At 51.3% G+C, this 18,295-nt stretch overlaps 2 protein-coding genes across 14 annotated transcripts in view; one reads left to right on the top strand and one right to left on the bottom strand.

The window, feature by feature from the left end:
* The window catches only part of LURAP1 (leucine rich adaptor protein 1), a 25,926-nt gene extending 16,107 nt beyond the window's left edge, over positions 1–9,819 (bottom strand). Inside the window, exons 1-3 of one of the 5 annotated variants that reach the window (XM_078331619.1) lie at positions 9,743–9,819; positions 6,822–6,915; positions 781–894 (exon numbers count right to left, since the gene is read on the bottom strand). In XM_078331619.1, the coding sequence (XP_078187745.1) occupies positions 781–894 (114 nt within the window). In that variant the 5' untranslated portion in view covers positions 6,822–6,915; positions 9,743–9,819. Of the gene's footprint in view, positions 1–424; positions 693–780; positions 895–4,325; positions 4,618–6,821; positions 6,916–8,450; positions 8,675–9,742 lie in introns of those variants that run through there. The other 4 variants (XM_078331618.1, XM_054259304.2, XM_002750784.6 and 1 more) reach the window with 4 other exon arrangements.
* Positions 8,513–18,295, top strand: POMGNT1 (protein O-linked mannose N-acetylglucosaminyltransferase 1 (beta 1,2-)). Of its 9 annotated transcripts, none has more exons than XM_035251335.2 (23): positions 8,513–8,562; positions 8,659–8,775; positions 9,493–9,662; positions 10,283–10,397; positions 10,519–10,637; positions 11,285–11,350; positions 11,441–11,554; positions 12,406–12,523; positions 12,712–12,810; positions 12,963–13,090; positions 13,436–13,506; positions 13,741–13,816; positions 14,012–14,095; positions 14,185–14,226; positions 14,421–14,479; positions 14,770–14,842; positions 14,924–15,052; positions 15,135–15,260; positions 16,443–16,507; positions 16,710–16,754; positions 16,989–17,124; positions 17,409–17,518; positions 17,619–18,295. In XM_035251335.2, exons 3-23 carry the CDS (start codon positions 9,543–9,545, stop codon positions 17,704–17,706), a joined length of 1,983 nt encoding a protein of 660 aa, XP_035107226.1. In that variant the 5' UTR covers positions 8,513–8,562; positions 8,659–8,775; positions 9,493–9,542; the 3' UTR covers positions 17,707–18,295. The 9 variants fall into 9 exon arrangements, 8 of the variants coding, with proteins under 8 accessions (XP_035107226.1, XP_035107223.1, XP_002750829.1 ...); XM_035251332.3 differs by having other exon boundaries at positions 16,587–16,754; XR_013520011.1 differs by lacking the exons at positions 8,513–8,562; positions 8,659–8,775 and adding an exon at positions 8,927–9,030 and having other exon boundaries at positions 16,606–16,754.

Genomic DNA, 18,295 nt, shown 5'->3' with positions numbered 1-18,295 from the left:
TTCCTATCATCTTGTCTCTTATTCTTATTGTCATAATGGCTCCATGCCTTTTATTTATTTATTTATTTATTTACTTACTTACTTACTTATTTTCAAGATGGAATCTTGCTCAGTCACCCAGACTGTAGTGCAGTGGCACAATCTTGGCTCATTTCAACCTTCACCTCCCAGGTTTAAGCAATCCTCCTGATTCAGCCTCCCAAGTAGCTGGGATTACAGGTGTGTGCCACCATGTCCAGCTACTTTTTGTATTTGTAGTAGCAACGGGGTTTCACCGTGTTGGCCAGGCTGGTCTCAAACTCCTGACCTCAAGTGATCTGCCTGCCTTGGCCTAAACAGGTCAGGAAATGCTTCCTAGAATAAGGGACCTGAGCTGAAAATTTACAGTTAAGGACTCAGCCAGGATGGGTGAGGTGGCTCATACCTGTAATCCCGGCACTTTGGGAGGCGGAGGCAGAAGATCACTTGAGGTCAGGAGTTCAAACCCAGCCTGTCCAACATGGCAAAACCCCATCTCTACTAAAAATACAAAAATTAACTGGGTGTGGTGGCGTTTGCCCATAGTTCCAGCTACCCAGGAGGATGAGGCAGGAGAATTGCTTGAGCCCAGAAGGCAGAGGTTGCAGTAAGCTGAGATTGTGCCATTGCACTCCAGTCTGTGCGATAGGAGTAAACCCCTGTGTCAAAAAAAAAAAAAGAAGGACACAGCCAGATAAAGAGGTGGACAGAAGCATTTCAAGAAGAGGAAATAGCTTGTGCCTCCTTCCAATTTGAAGTTACCTGCCGGGTGCTGTGCCTCACGCCTATAATCCCAGCAATTTGGGAGGCCAAGGTGGGTGGATCACTTGAGGTCAGGAGTTCAAGACCAGTCTGGCCAACGTGGTGAAACCCCATCTTTAGGGAAAAAAAAAAAAAGAAGTCACCTTTCCAGACCACAAACCCAACCACATCACTCTATAGTCAAGACTATTCTACGAGGCTCTTCCTGGGTTCTACCAGCATTTACTATCCTGTACTAGAAATGTTTATCTGTCTCCCTCCTTCCCTAACCAGCCTGTGAGCTCCCTGAGAGCAGATCCCACCCAGTCCATTTCTGGTGCTCTGCTTAGGGCTAAGCAGGTCACATCCAGTTCTGTGATTCTCTTGCCTTTACTATCCTTGACCCCTTTGAAGATTCTCAGGATTCAGCGGTCTGGGTTGTACTGTGTTGCTGGGAAATAAATCTGAGAGCAGATTCTATAATCCTGTGACAGTGGGATTCCCTATGACAGCATCATTCCCAGAATAGAAGAAAGCAAGGCTTTCTTGCCAGAAAAAGAAACACTCTTTTTACACCACCTCTTGAAGAAAATAGAGTATAGGATAAACAGCTCAGGAGAGATGCAGCCTTAGAGGCGACTCCAAACCCAATTCTCCTTCCAAGGAGATTCAGGCTCCCTACTCCTCTCCTTAACATCTACGTATCAGACTCTCTGCCCAGCGCTGAGGTCCTTTATGGTTTCCTCATTGCTCAATCCAAATTAAGCCCAAAAGCCTGGAGAACCCAGTCCTAGCTCCCAGATCAGGGACTATCAGAATATCGTTACTACAAAGGTTTTTATGATCATTTGGTTCCACAATCCCCACCTCCCTTTACTCCCTCCATTAAGAGGAAGAAAAACTGAGGCCAGGAGAGAGACAAAGTCCTGCTCAAGACCACAAAATGTTTCAGAAGCAGAGCCAAGACTTGAACCTGTGCCTTCTCCTTCCTTGCCTAAAGCTTTTTCTCAAACTGCCTCTGTAGAGGCGGGTTGTCATAGCAACAGTTCTTTGGGTGGGAGAACTAAGAAAAGTTGCTACTGTTTCCCATTCCCACATATCCCAGTCTGGCTTGTTCACTTAACCTCTGAATGGGGGGTAGAGGAAGAAAGCAGGAGAGAACAGGCCTAGTGGCAGGACTGACCTTGGCCTCAAGGGTAGGCCTTCAGCCTCGCCTCTGTGCAAGGAGAGCTGGGAGAGGAACAATTGAAGGACAGCCTTAGAGGACTTGAACCAGGCCTGCCTTCAGTGGCTCCAAAGAAAATCCTCTGCCCCACCCCTTGTCCTTCCTGGGTGCAACCCAGTAGGCAGGGCAGAGCACAGAAGGAGATTAATATTAATAACATCCTGGCCTGAGGAGGGAGAAGAAATAGGGTGGGGATCTCTCCTTGTTCTGGCCCCAGAAGGCTCCCTGCCTTGTATCCTTCCTCGGGCAGCCTCAGGCCCCAGGCAAGCTGGGTCAAGAATACAGAGACAAAATCAGAAGTTAAATGCAGCCCCTTAAAGTTTACAGATAGTTTCCACCAAGGCAGAAAAGAGTTAGAGCCAGAGAGACTAGGCGTGGCTCTTCCAGTGACTCCCTATGTGAGTTCAAACAAACCCCCAAAATCTGCAAGAATGTTTCATCTGCAAGATGGGAGAAATGATGGCCAGTTTTCTCATTTCCATGACATAAAATGTCTTTAGAATATCTGGCACAAAGTAGGTCTCAAAGATAAAGATGTAAAGTGCAGTCTGCAGATCTGGGTTCAAATCCTGGCCCTGCTTTTTACATGATTGTGGGTAGTCATTTAAATTCGCTGTCCCTCTACTTTTTCTTTTCTCTTCTTTTTTCTTCCCTTCCGTCCTCTCTTCCTTCCCTCCTTCCTTTTCTTTTTTTGAGACAGGATCTAGCTCTGAGCTCTGTCACCCAGGCCAGAATGCAGTGGTGCGACTTCAACTCACTGCAACCTCCTCCTCCTTCTGGGCTCAAGCAATCCTCCTGCCTCTGCCTCCAGAGTAGCTGGGACTATAGGCATGCACCACAATGCCCATCTAATTTTTGTATTTTTTATAGATACAGGGCCTCACTTTGTTGCCCAGGCTGGTCTCAAACTCCTAGGCTCAAGCAATCTGCCTGCCTCAGTCTCCCAATATGCTGGGATTACAGGCGTGAGCCACCATGCCCACCCCGTGCCTCAGTTTCTTCATCTATAAAATATCACTTACTTAACAGGGTTACTGTGGAGATGAAGAGAGTATCATGTAAAGTGCTCAGCAATCTGCCTGGCACATGTGCTGGGTGAAAGTTAGTTTTCAAAACAACTAGACAGTCTAGATAGGGCCTTGAGCTAAAGTTTGTACAATGAGGCAAAGCCAAGCCCACTCTCCCCGCTTAGGTGAGTACAGTCACAGCCTTGCTCTGGAGAATTTGGCACTCACCTCCAACCTTCAAGGCCAAGTGCACACTTGGCATTCATGTCCTTCTCCCAGGGGGCCTTCCCTGACTGCTCCACCCACCAGACTCTCCTCCCAGCCTCTCAGCTCAGGCATCAGAGCCCTTGCTGGTCTCAGAACCTCCATGACTTCCTTCTCCTGATGCTTCACAGACCAGCTTGGCACAGGCTGGGCACACAGTGGGGGCTCCAGTAAGACTTATTAGCTGAGGAACTTCACCGTGGGCTCCTGGCTGTGAGCCAGGGAGCCAATGGCAATTCCTCAGTTCCCCAGAGCTGGATGCAAAGTAGTGGCAGGTATAAATCACCTACTTCATGGGAATCAGGGCTCTGGGGAGCCTGCCAGGGCCCCAGCTGCCCTTTTGGCTTTGAATCTAGACCAGCAGAAACAGAGAGAGTGGAGGGTTGTTGTTTCCTCTTCTCCCTAAGAATGTACAGATGAGATCCAAATATCCAGTTTACCTGGGAGATTGGCTGGGAGGAGACTGAGTCTGAGGTGAGGGAATCGGCACCAATGGTGCTGCTACTCTCTGTCCCTGCTATAGGTTTAAGAACTTTCCATTATTTTAAGTAGGGCTGGGAGATGCAGGGGAAACGGAGGAGGTTTTCAATGCTCCTAGTCCAGGTAGTTTTCAGCAGATATACCCCTTAACCCTGTGCTGAACACTGCGGTCTCACAGAAACTAAACCCTTTCCCGGTTAGCAGGAGAAAAAACTGGTTGCCTTACAACGGGGACTGGCGGGGAAAAGGTGGCCCAGACGGGCGGGGGGAATTTGTGCTGCGTTGGGTTCTCGGTATTTCCGTCCTCATCTCTCTCCTCCCAATTATTTGGCAGGAATAACTTCCAAGAACCATTGTCTCCCACCCCAAGTCCTCAGGACCCATCAACACCCCACTCACTCTTGGGGGACAATTAATGGACGTCACTCCACCTCCACCCCAGCGCTTACTGATTGATCTGGGAGGGATTCTGAGCAGTTAGATGGAGAGTTTTAACTACCTCCTCTCCAGCCTAACTTGGGAGCGTGAGTTTGTCCCTCCCGGCCCTACACTGGGGACTCGTCCCCTTGGTCCATGGAGTCTGCACTCACCAACTCCATCTTCAGCGCCATGATCTTGTCCCCCAAGCCGTGGCCGGTGCTAGGCGCCCCTGGGAGCAGCAGGGCGCCAGAGGTTCCCGGCTCACACTCGCCTCGCAGCCCGCGGAGCAGCCCTTCAGGGGTCTTCCTGCCCACCTTACCCTCCACATCCCGCAGATCAGGCGTCTGGAACTCCACGGTACCCTCCATGCGGGCCCAAGCCTGAAAAGGGCCGGACGACCTGACGCCCGGGACCAGCTCCCGGTGGTCCTCCCTTCGCCGAAGCTAATGCGGAGCAGAAACCGTGGGTCCCCGCCCGCACGGTGCGGGGGTGGGAGGAGGGCGCCGTAACACTCAGAAAAGCCGCGCAGCACCGCCTGTAGATATATATTCGAGTGCTGCGCACAACCTCTGGCCCCGGATTGCGTGGGGCTGGGCGATTCTGGATTTGAACCTGAAAGAGCACTCGGAGACCTCAGCGCCTTCACCCCATCCTGGCACTGAATCCAGCCAGGCACACAGCAGGCGCCCAATACATGTTTGCAGAATGAAGCCTAAGCAGCTTCAGTCAGTCAGAGATGTGGGAGTTTAAGGAACAGTGGTAACAGAGAGCTGCAGAGGGCTTGGAAGTCTTCCTGGAGCAGAGGAACTAGCTCTAAAACGGCAGCTGGATTTTAGCTAGACACACACACACCGCAGGGGCTAGAATTCAGACTAACGGAGTAGAAAGGGGCAACCACTATCGAAGCTGAAGAGGTCCACATTGGGCTTATAAGCAAGATGCTCCTTAAGCTTGACTGCATATGAATTATCTGCGGATCTTGTTAAAATAAAGATTCTGATTTTGTAAATTTGGGGTGGTGGCTGAGAGCCTGCATTTTTTTCTTTTCTTTTTTTTCTGAGAGGAGTCTGGCTCCGTCACTCAGGCTGGAGTACAGTGGCGTGATCTCGGCTCACTGCAACTTCTGCCTCCCTGAATTCAAGCGATTCTCCTGCCTCTGCCTCCCAGGTAGCTGGCATTACAGGCATGCAACCGCACCTGACTAATTTTTTTGTATTTTTAGTAGAGACAGGGTTTCACCATGTTGGCCAGGCTGGTCTTGAACTCCTGGCCTCAAATGATCCACCTGCCTCAGACTCCCAAAATGCTGGGATTACAGATGTAAGCCACTGCACCTGGCTAAGATCCTGCATTTCTAATAAGCTCTCAGGTGATGGCCATGCTGCTGGTCCACACTTCAAGTAATAAGGGACCACACTTTGAGTAACAAGGTTACAGAAGATGGTTCTGAGATGTTTGGATTTTATTTAACAGGCAGTGAACAGCCATGAAAACTTTGGTTTGTTTGGTCTTTTAATTCAAGAAATTCCAGTCCATGGTTGCAGAAGGATTTACAATGAGAAGATAGTTACTCCTGCTCTATCTACCCTTTCATACCTCTAGGCCCACTCCCAATAGGCAAAAAATAACTTTGTTATTTATTTTTTTGGTGTTCGTATCCGTAACTTTAGTGTTTAGAGTTAACTAAAAGTGGTTGCCAATTGGGAGTGGGCCTAGAGGTGTGAAAGGGTAGGGTAGGAGTAACTGTCTTCTCATTGTAAATCCTACCACTGCTTTTTTCCCCTTTTTTAGAGACAGGGTCTTGTTATATTGCCCAGGCTGGACTCAAACCCCTGGGCTCAAGCACTCCTCCTGCCTCCCAAGCAGCTGACTATAGGAGTGCACCACCATGCCCAGCCACGCTACTTCTCAATTTTAAATATTCATCTGCTCTTTATTATCCTATTCAGATAAATGTGGATATATGGATTTCACTCACACTCTGTAGTTCCTTTCCCCCATTGGCAATATATATATATATGTTTTTTTTTTGTTTGTTTGTTTTTCCTGAGAAGGAGTCTCACTGTGTCACCCAAGCTGGAGGGCAGTGGCATGATCTCAGCTCACTGCAACCTCCATCTCCTGGTTCAAGCCGTTTTCCTGCTTTGGCCTACCAAGCAGCTGGGACTATAGGCACCCACCACCACGTCCAGCTAATTTCTGTATTTTTAGTAGAGATGGGGTTTCACCATGTTGGCCAGGTGTGTTTCAAACTCCTGACCTCAGTTGATCTGCCTGCCTTGGACTCCCAAAGTGCTGAGATTACAGACATGAGCCACTGCACCCAGCAACATTTGCCTTTAAAAAAAAAATCATTCTGGATTTTGCAAGGAGAAATGAATGGGAGGGGTAAAAATCTAGAATCAAGGAGACTGACTGGAAAGCAAGAAACTGAAATGGCCTACACCAAGGGCTGATTGTGAGGCTGGAGAATTAGACTAGAATGGAAGGCTCTTCAGGAGGTAAGACTGACAGGACTAGGTGACTGTCTACATTCAGTTATAGTGGCATTCAATAAAAATTTGTTAAAAAATACAAATGAATGATTTCAACAAATGTTATGGAGAGCTTACTACGTGCCAGCCTTTGTGTGTGGTGTAGAGAATACGATGGTGAGGAAGACATACCTGGACTGGTCATTGGAGACAGATGAGAAGTCAAGGGTGACTCCCAGGTCTTTGGCCTGGTGCAGTTCACTGAGGAGGGGAACCCTCAAGAGATCTAGGAGTAAAAGGAAATGATTCCAGCAGTTGTGCTGGTGTGTCAGAGGGGGCTATGAAGATGCCCTGCTGGACATCAGGCAGCCTGGAGCTCAGGAAAGAGGTTAGAACTGCCAATGTCAGTTTGGGAATCTAGATTGGTAACAGAGGTCATGAGAGAATGACATCATCCATGAAGAGTGAGTTTGAGGAGAAAAGAGGGTCAGGAAGAAACCCTAAGGGACAGCTTTTAATTAATTAATTAATTTAATCTTTTGAAACAGACTACTGCTCTGTCACCCAGGCGGGAGTGCAGTGGTGCGATCTCAACTGCAATTTCTGCCTCCTGGGTTCAAGCGATACTTCTGCCTCAGTCTCCTGAGTAGCTGGGATTACAGGAGCTCGCCACCACACCCAGCTAACTTTTGTATTTTTAGTAGAGATGGGGTTTCACCATGTTGGCCAGGCTGGTCTCAAACTCCTGACCTCAAGTGGCCAGCCCACCTCAGCCTCCCAAACTGCTGGGATTACAGGCTGGGATTATAGGCGTGAGCCACTGTGCCCAGCCAACACATATTTTTCAAATGCTAATAAAATGTATTGGGTTTTTTCTATTCTTATACATACTTAACTAGGAAAAATCATCTATTTCTTTAACTACTGAGACAAGTACTGTTAACATTGTGGGGGATATCACCCCACCACTCAGGAAGCAGATGGAATATGGAAAGCTCAAAAAAAAAATCTAACTGGTCTTCTGGCTTCCTCCGTCTCCTTTCAAACCATTCTCCACAAATAAAGATTCTCTTAAAATATAAATTGAATTATATTTCTCCCCTGCTTAAAACTGTTCTATGACTACCCACTGACTTCAAACAAACATCAACATCAGGTAGAAACTCGTTAGGAATGCAAAATCCCACCCTGCCCCAGACCACAGAATCTAAAACTCTAGGGACTGGCCCAGCACCTCTGTTTTAAGAAGTCATCCAGGTGATTCTGATGCAATCTAAAGTTTGAGAACCATTGTGTTAAGCTAGGCGCTTTCTATGTATGATGTTATTTAAACGTGGCAACTCTTAAGTATTGTTGCCAGTAGAGTGCAGTGAGTGGTTAAGAGCAGAATCCGGAGCCAGGCTGGGTTTCAATTCCACCTCTCTCAGCTTTGTGACATTGGGTCTCATTTCTTTATCTGTGACAGGGATAATAATATTGTGCCTATATCCGCCGCAGTGGCTCACGGCTGTAATCTCAGCACTTTGGGAGGCCGAGGCCGGCAGATCACCTGAGGTTGGGGGTTCCAGACCTAGCCTGGCCAACATGGTGAAACCCGTCTCCTAAAAATACAAAAATTAGCCGGGTGTGGTGGTGCACGCCCATAGTTCCAGCTACTCAGGAGGCTGAAGCCGGAGAATCGCTTGAACCCAGAGAATCGCTTGAACCCAGGAGGCGGAGGCTGCACTGAGCCAAGATGGTGCCACTGTACTTCAGCCTGGACAACAGAGCCAGACTCCATCTCAATTGAAAAAAAAATGAAATAATGATAATAGCGCCTACCTCGTAGGGTTGCTGTGGAATTAAACGTCATCAGTAAACTGCTTAGCACAGCGGCAGAACCTAGATTTTAATCTCCCTTGGCCTCCAATGGCTGTGCATGCCCCAGGCCCAGGTACCGGCCTCGCCCAGGAGGGGTAAGGGGCGGGTGGTGTGTATGCTGTGCCCAAGGCTTGCAGCCCCTCTGACCCTGGCGTGCGCTGTGATCTAGGTCTAAGGTCCTAGGCCTCTGACTGGAGTTGGGTTTGCCATCAGCGGTGCGGAGGAGCGGGCTGCTCTCGTACAGGCAGCAGCACCAGCCAGCCGGGCTGCGAAGCTGCGGAGCAAGGTCTGAGCACTCTCCTTACTCCCTGGCTACGGACACCCAGTCGCTGCCGCTGCCGCTGCCGCCACCGCCGCCCTAAGCGCCGCCCGTCGCCCTCTCACCCCGCGGCAGCGGCGGCGGCGGAAGCGGCGGAAGCGGCGGGGCTGGCCGGGCCGGGGCGGGGCCGCGAGCGGCATGGAGGAGGCGGAGGCCGCGGCGCGCAGGGGCAAGCAGTGCGGGCCCGAGCGGGGCCCGAGTGGGGCCCGGGGCCCCTAAGCCGTGAGTGCCTCCGCGTGGAGGTCCGGGAGGGATAGCGCTGACGGTGCAGGTCTCCCGAGCCCTTGGGCGGCTCCGGGCCCTGGGAGGAGAGAAGCTGGGCCAGCTGGGATGGGACGAGGGTGGAGGATTGAGGCAGGAGAGGTCGCTCTTTGCCCACCACAGGCTTGGGGAGGCCTGGAGCTTGGTCCTTGTAGGGGCTAATGAACTTTGAGCCGATTATTTGGCCTCCACCCCTGGACAGCCTTGATTCAGAGAGTTACTCCAGTCTCAGGGAATTTCCAGGTGATCCAACCCCTTTGAAGGGTTTCTTGCCAGGCCCAGAGAAGTTAAACCACTTTTTCCGTGTCACACAGTATGGGTGCTTGCAGGGAAGACTTGCTGGGAGGTCCTCCCTCATCTCTCCAGAAAGCATCAGACTTTGGGACAGCCACCTTACCCTATGTGGCCCTTTGATCCCATCAGATTCCTGAAGTCATGGGCCGCCCAGGACATTGGTGACCCGCCAATCCGGCATGGACGACTGGAAGCCCAGCCCCCTCATCAAGCCCTTTGGGGCTCGGAAGAAGCGGAGCTGGTACCTTACCTGGAAGTATAAACTGACAAACCAGCGGGCTCTGCGGAGATTCTGTCAGGTATAGCGATATCTCAAACCCTCTCCACGGAGGGCTCCCTCCCAGCTTCCTCCCTACCTAAACCAGGCACTGGGACCTACCTTGGCCGGCCCCAGCTGGAAAGGGGCAGCAGGTTCCTAGAGGGTAGCCCTCTATATGTCTTGTCCCTGTAGGTAATGGTTTGAACCCAGAGTTCTGGAATCAGAACCCGAGTACAACTTCTAAGCTTCTGAACGGGAAGCCTGAAGTCTGATCAGGACAGCTTTGCCCAGAGGCACACACCCCTGTGAGGCAGTTAGGGCTAGGACCCAGGTCTGATTCCCAGCTTGGTTCTCTGGGCCTGGCTCTATCTCTAGAAACCAACAATGGAGAGGACCAAGGAAATCAAGGTCTCAAATGGAAGAATACAGGAGCACTGGGTAGGGAGGGCCATAATGGAGGGGGAAGGGTCAGGGGAGGTTCCTTGGGGAAGGTGGCTGTGAAACTAGGCCCTGGTCAGGGGAGTAGAGCTGGGCAGACAGAGGAAGAGACAGGTCCTAGGTTCTCTGGATGTCCTCACTGCAGCCAGGGCCCTCCTTTCAGAAAGATCCTCTAGGAGCTGAAGGAGGTGCTCCTCTTAATATCCCTACCCCTCCCCTCAGACAGGGGCCGTTCTTTTCCTGCTCGTGACTGTCATTGTCAATATCAAGTTGATCCTGGACACTCGGCGAGCCATCAGCGAAGCCAATGAAGACCCAGAGCCAGAGCAAGACTATGGTGGGGCCAAGCTGAGGATGGGGTGGGAGGGCCTTGGATCTCACAGCTGGGGTGGCACACAGACCCCAACGGGTGACACTCTGCTGGGGAGACTATCTCCATGACCTGTTGCACCCCACAGATGAGGCCCTAGGCCGCCTGGAGCCCCCAAGGCGCAGAGGCAGCGGTCCCCGGCGGGTCCTGGACGTAGAGGTGTACTCAAGTCGCAGCAAAGTATATGTGGCAGTGGATGGTACCACGGTCAGTGGGCCAGGGTCTGGTGTATAGTCACTCCATTCTGCTCAGGGCATGGTCCGCTGGCTGTGGGGTCTACTGCCTAAGTGGGAACTACAACTCTGCCAATTTCTACCTCTGGGGCTTTGGAGTCCTCAATTTCTTAGCTATAGACTGGGACTAATGATTTTTACTTGTCAGAATTAAACAAAAAGTTTGTGAAGTGTCTAATATGTAGTGGGATCTCAAAAGCAATCATTCATAATAGTAGGCAGTCAATTCATTGATTTATTTTATGACTATTCCCTGGTCCTTTCTTTGGCTTCAGCCTTGTGCTGGGCACTGAGGACCTGGAAGTAATCAGACCTGGCCCTACCTTGAGGGGTTCAGTCTGATGGAGGATTTTGATACCTCCAGGATGAAGCAGAGACAGCAAAGGCTGTAAGAGCCATGAAAGTCATGGAGGGGAGGGTTGTAGAAAGACGTGATCTCTTCTAATGGGAGTGCTATAGAGGCTTTCTGGAAGAGATGGCCTTCAAGCTGAGTTGGAAAAGAGCTGTGTGAACAGAAGCATAGGCGGGAAGTGGGGTTTCAAGCAGCTGGTGTTTTAAGTACCCTTATGACAGAGACACCTTGAATGTCAGAGTGAAAAGACTTTCTCTGCCACTGTGTAGGTGCTGGAGGATGAGGCCCGGGAGCAGGGCCGGGGCATCCATGTCATTGTTCTCAACCAGGCCACGGTGAGTTTCTAGGGATGGGTGACCCAGAGGGCTGGAGCTGGGCTCTTCTTGCTGATGATACCAACTCACCAGAGGTGCATCCCCTGCCAGGGCCACGTGATGGCAAAACGTGTGTTTGACACGTACTCACCTCATGAGGATGAGGCCATGGTGCTCTTCCTCAACATGGTCGCACCCGGCCGAGTGCTCATCTGCACTGTCAAGGTCAGTGATTCAGCCCCGGCCCTGATCCCTACTCCCTGGCTCCAACCCTGCTCATAGCCCCGGCTTCTCTGCCTCTCATATAACATAAGGGAAGATTCTCTAAAGGAAGGTCACTCAGGTTCCAATCTTAGCCTTAACATTTTTATTAATTCAGCAAATAGTTATTGAGCAACAACTGTATGGCACGTACTGCTCTGGGTGCTGAAGATGCAATGGGAAACAAGACAGAGTCCCCACCCTCATGGAGCTTACATTCTAGCAGTGGGAGGTCTACAAAAAACAGCCAAGTAAATGTGTGTAATGCTAGTAAATGGTAACTTATATAAAGAAGAAAATAAAGCAGGGGATCCAGAATAATGGCGGGCATTTTAAAAAGGGAAGATCCCTGCAAGATGATATGTGAGCAGAAAGCTGGGGAAGTGAGGAGTGAGCCAGGTGACTACCTGGAGGAAGAGCATTCCAGGTGGAAAGAATAGCGAGTGCAAAGCCTCTCAAGTGGGAAGGTACATGGCACATTTGAGGAAGAGCAAAGATGCCAGTCGAGGTGGAGCAGAATAATGGAGGAGAATAGGAGTGGTGGGAAAAGAAGGCAGAGAGGTGGAGGGACAGAGAGGTGCAGATCGTGTGGGTTTGTGGAAAGGACTTATTAGCTGGATGACCTCAGATGACTCAGAATCTCTCTAAGCCTTCAGTTATTATTTTTTATCTGAGAAAGAGAGTAATCATAGAGGGTTATTGCAATAATGTAATGAGCTTATTTAAGTAAAAGGTTGCTACATAGTTGGTGCTCTGTGAGGCCAGATCTCCTGGAATCATGCCAGTCAGCCTAACTGCCTTCTCTGATCCCCCAGGACGAGGGCTCCTTCCACCTCAAGGACACAGCCAAGGCTCTACTGAGGAGCCTGGGCAGCCAGGCTGGCCCTGCCCTGGGCTGGAGAGACACATGGGCCTTCGTGGGACGAAAAGGAGGTGCCGGCACCAGAGGCCATGCACTCTGTAGTATCAAGGGCCCAGGAGAAGCAGAACCCCAGGAGGTGGGGTGGGGAACACATAGGAGCCAGTGGTAGTGGGTTAGATGGAAGTAGGCAGGGAGATGGAAAAAAGCCCCCAAAATGGTGTCTGGGCCCCCAGGAGCCCTCATTCCTGCTTCCTGCCAGGTCCTGTCCTCGGGGAGAAACATTCTAAGTCACCTGCCCTCTCCTCCTGGGGGGACCCAGTCCTGCTGAAGACAGATGTGCCACTGAGCTCAGCAGAAGGTAGAGTTAGTGGAGCCTGGATGGGGCAGGGCCTGGGCTGGGGGTGGGCATTTAGGTCCTCCTAGTGGTGCTTTATTTCTTTGATTGTGTGCCTGGGGCTCTTCAAACCATGCTGGCCCTATGCCTCCATGCCAACCACATCCTTCCCTCAGAGGCAGAGTGCCACTGGGCAGACACAGAGCTGAACCGTCGCCGCCGGCGCTTCTGCAGCAAAGTTGAGGGCTACGGAAGTGTATGCAGCTGCAAGGACCCCACACCCATCGAGTTCAGCCCTGATCCAGTGAGTGGGGACCTAGGCAGTGAGGTTTGGACTCCTTCCCAACTCAGTAAGGGGGACCCCAGGAAAGATCTAGGTTGGGCTTTCCCTACCCCAGCCTGGGAGGGAACCAGGAGCAGGATTTACACTGCACTCTGCAAGACAGGGCTGGGGTGAAGGGGCAGGCCATGTAAGCAAAGCTGAGTGTTGGAGTTGGGCTGAGTGTGTGGAGAGGCCAGAACAGGGAAGATCCTCTCTCCCTTCCCTGTCTGCTCATCTGTACCTACCTTCACCCAAGAACTCTTCCATAGGTGGGGATCCCCGTTTGAAGGGGGAATAAGGCAAGAGCTAAACATGTTTCTCCCGCAGCTCCCAGACAACAAAGTCCTCAATGTGCCTGTGGCTGTCATTGCAGGAAACCGACCCAATTACCTGTACAGGTAAGCCTGGGAGTGGGCTGTCCCCAGCACTGAACAGGAGGGTGCTTAGTAAGTGGGAGGGTGCTTAGGTCATCTATCTCCAGGAGGAACTCTTGAGGTGGGCAGGAAGGCAACAGATTCTAGACCTATTCACCTCTTTGGGTAAGCATGGGGAATCTGGGCCCAGCTGTAAACACAGGGGAGCCTGAGTTGGGGGGGAATGAAGAGACCTTAACTTATCCCTGGGCTCCCCAGGATGCTGCGCTCTCTGCTTTCAGCCCAGGGGGTGTCTCCCCAGATGATAACTGTTTTCATCGATGGCTACTATGAGGTAAGCAGGGCTTCAGGGGACATCGGGTGGAACACAACACAACAACTCGGGGCTGCAGGTGTGGAGCAGCAGTGATTGCAAGGGACAGGCAAGGGAGACTGCCCAGGCAAGGGCTGTGAAATGTGAAGGCCTTGGATTGCAGAGGTGGGCAGGAGAAAGTGACCTCACATGGTGATCAGTGGCTATGTTCCCCAGGAACCCATGGATGTGGTGGCACTGTTTGGTCTGAGGGGCATCCAGCATACTCCCATCAGCATCAAGAATGCCCGCGTGTCTCAGGTACTGCATAGGCAAGCGGGGATGGGGCAGACACCTGGCTCTGCCTTCTACCCTAAAGCTCATGTGCCCTATTCCCACCCTGCTCCCAGCACTACAAGGCCAGCCTCACTGCCACTTTCAACCTCTTTCCGGTGAGTACTAAGGATACAACTCTTGGGCATAGGGTCTGGGCCTGTTTTGTGGCAAGCTGTTCCCCTCACCAGGCCTCATCCTTCACATCTGGAAAAATGGGGGTAATGCTGCCTGCAAGAAGAGGGTTGGGGGCAAAGGAGACCACCGGATGGAGAGACCCTCTTGGGACCATGATGTTCCATTCCCCTTCCAGGAGGCCAAGTTTGCTGTGGTTCTAGAAGAGGACCTGGATATTGCTGTGGATTTTTTCAGGTAAGGGGAGACTAGGTTTCAGATGAGGTTCCTCAGTCTGCAGGGAAACAGGCAGTGAGGTGTCCTGGAGAGCTTTCTGGAGGACATGAGCTCAAAAGTGGGGCAAAGCCTGAGCAAAGGTAGGATGGCAGGTGTTAGGGCTGGTGTTGAAGGTAGAGTGGATGAATGGAGACAGTGGGGATTTGGGTGAAGGAGGTATGCTCCTGAGACCCAGCTCCAGCTCTTCCAGCATCTCTGTGTGACTATATTTATCCTTGCCTCTCCCTGAACTCCTTGACCCTGCCTCTCAGTTTCCTGAGCCAATCTATCCACCTGCTGGAGGAGGATGACAGCCTGTACTGCATCTCTGCCTGGAATGACCAGGTAGGCTGGAATGGCCAGGGGTTAGCAGGTGAGTTTATGAGGCCTCAGCTAATACCTCCCACTATGGTCCCCTGTCCTCAGGGTTATGAACACACGGCTGAGGACCCAGCACTACTGTATCGTGTGGAGACCATGCCTGGGCTGGGCTGGGTGCTCAGGAGGTCCTTGTACAAGGAGGAGCTTGAGCCCAAGTGGCCTACACCGGAAAAGGTAACTGGCAGGGTGGGTGAGGGGGCTGGAGTCCCCACGAACTCAAAACATCTTAATCTTCATCATTGTCCACATCTGCCAGCTCTGGGATTGGGACATGTGGATGCGGATGCCTGAACAACGCCGGGGCCGAGAGTGCATCATCCCTGATGTTTCCCGATCCTACCACTTTGGCATCGTTGGCCTCAACATGAATGGCTACTTTCATGTGAGCGGGAGGCAGGGAGCAGGGCACAGTGTGGTAGTCAAGAACAAAACCATGGGCCAGGCGCAGTGGCTCACACCTGTAATCCTAGCACTTTGGGAGGTCGAGGTGGGTAGATCACCTGACGTCAGGAGTTCAAGACCAGCCTGGCTATCATGGTGAAACCCCATCTTTAAAAAAAAAAAAAATATATATATATATATATATATACACACACACACACACAAAACCATGGACTCCAGAGCAATCCCAGCTCTGCTACTTGCTAGCCATGTAACCTTGGGGAAAGAACTAGCCTATTTTTGCCTCAGTTTCTTTATCTGTAAAATGAGGATAAAATACTACTACCTCACTGGGTTATGATTTTTTGAAGGTTTAAATGAGTCTATATATGTAAAATGCTTTGAATTGTAAATATATATAAGGGTCAGCTGGTACGATTTTTATTTTTATTCTTCTTAGCACTAGACTGTGGATGTGTGGGGAGAGTATTTCTGCCTCTAAGCAGTGGTCCAGCTTGCAATCTCCTCTTTTTCTTGTTCTGGCAAGTGCTGGAGCCCATGCTTCAGCCTGAGAACAGGGAAGTCCCTAGGACCCCCAACTCCACCTGGCTGTGTCCAGAGAACCATTCCCCAGTTATAGCATGGGAGGCCTTGAGCCAGCCCAGCCCAAAGGAATGGATAGCATCCAGCTTGGAACCTCCTAGAAGCCAGAGGCCCCTCAGAGGCTGACTAATACGAGAGTCCTCTTCCTCTCCCAGAGAGGGGCAGGTGCTTACCTCAGGTCTCTCTCGGTACCATAGTCAAAGTAGTTTTCCCCTTCCCAGCCCAGCCCATCCCTTTGCCTACCACCGCCTGCAGGGCCTGTTTCTGACATCTGTGGTTCTAGAACAGCAGGCCCAGGAAGAACTACAAGAGACAGGGACTACTAGTTCAGGGGTCTGTAGTGCAGTAGTGTGAGCTGCTGTGAGAGCATGAGCTCTGCAGCAATGGTGGAGGCCAAATTAAAGCTAGTAAGAGCTTGCCGAGGATGCTGCAAAGAGGATGGAGAAGGCAGGAGGAAATTAGAGGGCTCTTAACAGGTCTAGGACTTCATTTGTGTGTCTTATAGATGTGTGGCTGGTCAGTGAGTGGGTGTGGGCCAGACAATGTGAGGTGCTGATTTTCACTCTCATACCCACTCCAGGAGGCCTACTTCAAGAAGCACAAGTTCAACACGGTTCCAGGTGTCCAGCTCAGGAATGTGGACAGGTGGGGGCTGGCAGCAGGGCAAGGGGTGGATATCTAGGAGATTTGGAGGCCAGTCCCTGAAAGTCCCTTCCAATCCCAGGCCTGTGTGTTTACTCCAGCCCTGCTGCTACAGATTCCCATGTGACCCCTTGCCCTGCTCAGTGCTACCCATGGGACCTGAGGGCCTGCCCACTCCTCTGACCCATTTCTCCCTCCTCTTCAGTCTGAAGAAAGAAGCTTATGAAGTGGAAATTCACAGGCTGCTCAGGTATGGCCTAGGACAATTGGGATGTGTAGCAGGGAACAAGGAGTCGAATACTGGGGATCTTGGCCCCATAATTTGTAGGGCCCTGTGCAAAATGAAAATCAGGGTCCTTAGCTCAAACATTATTAAGAACTTCAAGGTGGAAACAGCAAAGCATTCAACCAAGTACAGGAGCTTGTGGGACACACCCATGAAGTGGGCCCTGTCTTGGCCATATTCTCCCACCCCCTACTGCAGTGAGGCTGAGGTTCTGGACCACAGCAAGAACCCTTGTGAAGATTCTTTCCTGCCAGACACAGAAGGCCACACTTACGTGGCCTTTATTCGAATGGAGAAAGATGATGACTTCACCACCTGGACCCAGCTTGCCAAGGTGCTTCAATACCATGCCCACCCTGGAGAACCCCTCCCCCTTACACTCACTGCCCCAAGATCCAGGGAGCCTTTGCTCTGAAATCTTCAACCTCAGAACCTTCTCTTCCTACTCTTAGAACCCCTCTTCCAACCTCCTTGTCCAAATTTATATTCCAAAAGATACTATCTCTTGCAAATTGTGGTAGCTTCTAAGGAAGGGTAGGGGCTGGACCAAAGGGTTTTCAGTGGCCCCTCCCCACAGCTTTCTGACCCATGTCTCTGTCTTCATCCCACCCTCACCAGTGCCTCCATATCTGGGACCTGGATGTGCGTGGCAACCACCGGGGCTTGTGGAGATTGTTTCGGAAGAAGAACCACTTCCTGGTGGTGGGGGTCCCGGCTTCCCCCTACTCGTGAGTAACCCTTTTCTGCCCTGAGAAATGGGAGGCCTAGTGGGATCCAGGAATATAGCTAATGGCTTCTTCCCTGTACATTCTTGTATTACTTTCCCAGAGTGAAGAAGCCACCCTCAGTCACCCCAATTTTCCTGGAGCCACCCCCTAAGGAGGAGGGAGCCCCAGGAGCTGCAGAACAAACATGAGACCTCCTCCAGGATCCTGCAGGGCTGGGTACTGTGTACCCCCAGGCAGGCTAGCACTTCCCCCCATCCTGTAGGATTTTGTAGATGCTGGTAGGGGCTGGGGCTACCTTGTTTTTAACATGGGACTTAATTACTAACTCCAAGCGGGGGCTCCCCTGCTCCAACACCCCTGTTCCTGAGTTAAAGGTCTATTTATTTACTTCCTTGTTGGAGAAGGGTAGGAGAGTACCTGGGAATCATTGCAATCCCTGGACAGCTGATCCTGCCCTTTGAATACCCTCACTTCCCAGGCCTGGCTCAGAATCTAACCTATTTATTGACTGTCCTGAGGGCCTTGAAAACAGGTGGAACCTGGAGGGCCTGGATTTCTTTTTGGGCTGGAATGCTGCCCTGAGGGTGGGGCTGGCTCTTACTCAGGAAACTGCTGTGCCCAGCCCATGGACAGGCCCAGTGGGGCCCTCATGCTGACACAGACTCACTCAGAGACCCTTAGACACTGGACCAGGCCTGCGCTCAGCCTCCTCTTTGTCCAGATTTCCAAAGCTGGATAGGTTGGTCATTGATTAAAAAAGGAGAAGCCGTCTGGTGA

Source organism: Callithrix jacchus, chromosome 7 (assembly GCF_049354715.1).
Source record: "Callithrix jacchus isolate 240 chromosome 7, calJac240_pri, whole genome shotgun sequence".
NCBI lineage: Eukaryota > Metazoa > Chordata > Mammalia > Primates > Cebidae > Callithrix > Callithrix jacchus.
Note: the sequence above shows the minus strand (reverse complement) of the source record. Positions and strands in the feature narration are given on the sequence as shown.

Excerpts from the sequence above, each read along its gene's own strand:
- POMGNT1 (XM_035251332.3), top strand. The coding sequence starts at position 9,543 with ATGGACGACTGGAAGCCCAGCCCCCTCATCAAGCCCTTTGGGGCTCGG. Across the intron at positions 10,638-11,284 it reads TGGCAGTGGATGGTACCACG|GTGCTGGAGGATGAGGCCCG; the intron begins GTCAGTGGGCCA and ends GCCACTGTGTAG. Across the intron at positions 12,811-12,962 it reads GCCACTGAGCTCAGCAGAAG|AGGCAGAGTGCCACTGGGCA; the intron begins GTAGAGTTAGTG and ends TCCTTCCCTCAG.